The sequence below is a fragment of the Octopus bimaculoides genome, chromosome 18, assembly GCF_001194135.2.
Source record: "Octopus bimaculoides isolate UCB-OBI-ISO-001 chromosome 18, ASM119413v2, whole genome shotgun sequence".
NCBI classification, from domain to species: domain Eukaryota; kingdom Metazoa; phylum Mollusca; class Cephalopoda; order Octopoda; family Octopodidae; genus Octopus; species Octopus bimaculoides.
Window position 1 is genome coordinate 35,308,671 of NC_068998.1, and position 4,278 is coordinate 35,312,948.

Below are 4,278 nucleotides of genomic sequence, written 5' to 3' on the forward strand. Positions count from 1 at the left end.
TATATATGTATGTGCGTATGTATGTTTGTGTGTCTGTGTTTGTCCCCCCACCATCGCTTGACAACCGATGCTGGTGTGTTTAGGTACCCGTAACTTAGCGGTTTGGCAAAAGAGACCGATAGAATAAGTACTAGGCTTACAAAGAATAAGTCCTGGGGTCGATTTGCTCGACTAAAGGCGGTGCTCCAGCATGGCCACAGTCAAATGACAGAAACAAGTAAAAGAGTAAAAGAGTAATTATTTTTGTTGGTAGTTAATTTATAATATATTGATATATATATATATATATAAAACTTTTTCTTCTTTGTTTTTTGTTGGTTTTTTTTTGTAATATTTCTTTCTATTTACATTTTTCCATCATTATTTTAGTCCGTTGCCATCCACTATGGCTGACTGAAATATATTCGTTGGACCCCTTTACATTCTAAGTTCAAAAGTTCAAATCTTGCCAAGATTGGCTTTGTACTTCATTCTTCCAATATCAATAAAATCAAATATCATTCAAATATTGGGGTTTATTTAATTACACATACACTCCTCCACAAAATTTCAGATCTTGTGTATAGTAGAATGAATTGGCTGAATGAGGGATAAAGTACCTTGTAGTCTTATATTTACTCCCAATTACATACTGTGTTCAAATATTGCTGTGGTCAACTTTGACTTTTGTCTTTTTCTGACCAATAAAATACCAGTTATTCTATTGAAATGTCCTTTCTTGCAAAATATATGGCCAAGTGCTTATGCTAGAAGTTGTGGTCTCTAAAGCAGAAGTGGTGTTAACCAACACCTGCAGAATGAGATATATACAGCAATATGTTTGGGCAATGGAGGGCTCTTTTAAAGGCAGGTTGAATAATCACAGATCCTCTTTAAGAATCCAAAAGAGGGGTAATGTCGTAACTTCAACCAGTTATATATGGTGATTGAAAAAGAGGAAACGATGCTATACAAAATCAACTGAAAATTACTGGAACTTTCTGGGCCATGTCTAAATGAAAGGAGACGAAACATTCTTGGCCATAGCTACAGGCTGTGTGTGTTACTACAGATTGGATAGAATCTTGTAGATCCAAGCAGAAATACTCTCCCCTCATTTGTATCTCCCTATGTTATATTCCTCAAATCAATGCCTACTTTGCATTTTGGTTTTATCTTATGAGAATGATTAAATAAGTATCGAACCAATATAAATTTAAGTAACTTGAACCATCCACTCTAATATTAATGTTATTGTTACTAACATCTTCCCTCTTTTTTTTCTAATTGCAGACATGTCATTTTTGCACCTATGGAACACGATGCTTACTCGGATGCTTCTTTCCCTGGAATCAAGGAGTGTATTTGGAAAATAGAAAATGAAAATGCTGATGTTTGGGAAGAGCTGAAGCAGCAGATCTCAGTTGCTACGTACACAATTCTGACAGCCGCTGAGTCACTTGATGAAATTGGATTAGGGTTTAACAGAGCAAACCATACCGAGTGATCTGGTGATCCGTCAAGCCTATTACATCAGTGATCAGAATCCAGAGCTTGTTAACTGAGTGATCCATCAATCAAATATTGATGATGTGGATCACATTCCATGCATTTTTTAAGTGATCCATCAACGCTAAATCATCATGATTCATGGACTTTACAAAATATTATTTTAGACTATTTTTTAAATCCAATCTTTTATTATTATTATTATTATTATTATTATCATTATTATTATTATTATTATTATTATTACTTTCAATTTTTTATTATTATCTTTTCATTTTTTTCTTCAAATGATCGTTTTACTGAGAGTTGAACGAGATATTTGGAAAAAGAGAAAAGAAAAATGATGAGGTGTTATTTAATCCAAAAGAAAACATCGAAACTACACTGGTATATTGGTTAGCTATATAACATATTTTCTCACAAGTTTTTAATACCCTAAGGGATCAGTTTTGATCCTACAGATCAATTTCCCCTTCAGTTTGCTACCACAACATAACAGTATAGATACCAATTTACTGTCATTAGCTTCCATTCCTTGGTGCTAATTCCTTGGCATTTCCCTACACTCCAAATTTATACAGCTTCAGGTTTTTTTCTGTTATTTCTGGGATATTTCTGGGATTATATTCAATGTTTTAGTAAATTATAAACTCTTCTTTTGTTCATTTTCTATATTTGTTTGTTTTTCTCAGGAAGGGGGAAAAAACATCTCTACTTGTACTTGAGTACATTTTTTTTTAACCTTTTCCAAGTCCAGAGGACTTTTTAACTTTTGAAACTGTCACTAAATGTAGACTGAAACATCTTAAAACAGAACTTAAATAGCTGCTCAGATATAAATAGGTTAATATGTATCATCTGAGTTTGTCTCATTAACTATGTGTTTTGTTATGGAGGATATAAATACAGTAAGTCTTGTGTGTACAAGTGACAAGTATCATCTTACAACAGGACTTGCACATATAGGTAATAAGTGCAATGCAATACACCTAAATGCATCAGTACAAGTAATATCTCTAATACAGCAGACCTCACCACACTTGTACAGGTCATATCTGCAATATAGACCTCATCAGAGCTGTGCAAGTGTTGTTATCAAATACATCAAGCTTCATCATATCTATGACTATCACATCTGCACTTGTTTATATCTGTAATGAAACAGGCCACATCACACCTGTACAGATGATATCTAATGTTGCAGGCCTTATAACACTGTACAGGTTATATCTGTAACACAGCAGGTCCTTTCAGTCCAGTACAGATGACATCTGTAATAAAACAGGCCTTACCACACCTGTGCAGATGATATCTGTAATGTTGCAGGCCTTATAAAGGTTATATCTCTAGTGCAGCAGGTTCATTCAATCCAGTACGGATAATATATGGAATATGATAGGCCTTATCATACCTGCAATAGATCAGGCCTCATCATAGCTGTACAAGGAATGATGGCCCCAGGTCCCCACTCTGTGCAGCTGATGATTGTGTTATGGCAGGCTTATTTATATATGAGATGATTATTAAATACTAGCTCAGCTCATTACAGGAGATTCCAGCAGCCATGGTTAGTTAAAGAGCTGATATGTAGGGAGTTGAAAGGATTAATTAATTTTTATTTCAGTTAGTTATCACCTAACCAAATAATAATTTAGATACTTTGAATGTTCACCTGTTGTAATTATCTCTTATTTACAATACATACATATATACACATACACACACCTATATATATTCAGTACACACTACATGTTGCTATACTTCTGAAATTATTGCTAGCTCACATCATTTGACTTCAGTCATCAATATTTTAAAATGATGCAACCATGGAATATTGTTAGTGAGTCAAATATGTCCCTGATGTAAGATCTGTGTGCTGCCCTGCAACATATGATGAGCTTCTGACTATGGGGGAGTTAGCTTCCCATGATTAATAGTAGTATTAATTTATTTAGAAGGTGACAAGCTGATAGGGTCATTAGTAAGCTGGGCAAAATGCTTAGCAGCCTTTCGTCCATCTTTACATTCTGAGTTCAAATTCTGCCAAGGTCGACTTTGCCTTTCAGGGTCGATAAATTAAATGCAGTGAAACACTGGGATTGATATAACTGACTAGTCCTCTCTCCAAAAATTTCAGGTCTTGTGCCTATAGTAGAAAGGATTAATTTATTTAGTGTCAACATAATTTATTTAGTGTTAACATAATCTAGATAAAATACCTTTTAGTTGGTTTTTGTTAGTTTTGCCTTCTTTTTAAAATTCATACAGACTAGAATTTTAAAACTAATCCTGCTTTTACTTCATTGTTAATTCAAGTACACAAACAGTTTAGCTAGAATTTAAATCTGTGATTGATTGAATGACTGAAAAAATGACTATGAGGTTAAAGACGTGCTAGAGTAACTTGAAATATGGAGATATGGCTAAACAACTAAATACAAAGTAATAAATAACCAAAAGTGATGCCAATGCAATAGCATCATATAACTCATTCATACAATTGAAATGTTTGACTGTTATTGAAAAATCGAAGAGAGGCTACATTAACTATCAACCATCACATATCCAGCAAACTACAGTTATTATGTTCAAAGTTTTGGTTAGTTCCACATGAGAAATGCTAAATCATAAAATAGTCTGGGAAATCTTTACCATCAATATGCTTATAGCAATAAAATGGAGGGCTGCAATGTGGAAAAAAAAAATAACTATGATTTTAGAACAACCTTAGAAATATATGAAAGTCACTTGTGAAGTTTTTCATTGCCAATTGCTTAAGCTGGCTTCAAA

The 4,278-nt window shown here is 33.6% G+C and overlaps 1 protein-coding gene across 1 annotated transcript in view; it reads left to right on the top strand.

Moving 5' to 3' along the window:
- The window catches only part of LOC106867954 (N-acetylated-alpha-linked acidic dipeptidase 2), a 336,237-nt gene extending 334,079 nt beyond the window's left edge, over window positions 1-2,158 (top strand). The window contains exon 21 of the mRNA XM_052974261.1: window positions 1,273-2,158. Coding sequence (XP_052830221.1) covers window positions 1,273-1,486 — 214 coding nt within the window. The 3' untranslated portion in view covers window positions 1,487-2,158. The remainder of the gene's footprint in view (window positions 1-1,272) is intronic.
- Window positions 2,159-4,278: the final 2,120 nt, after the last annotated feature.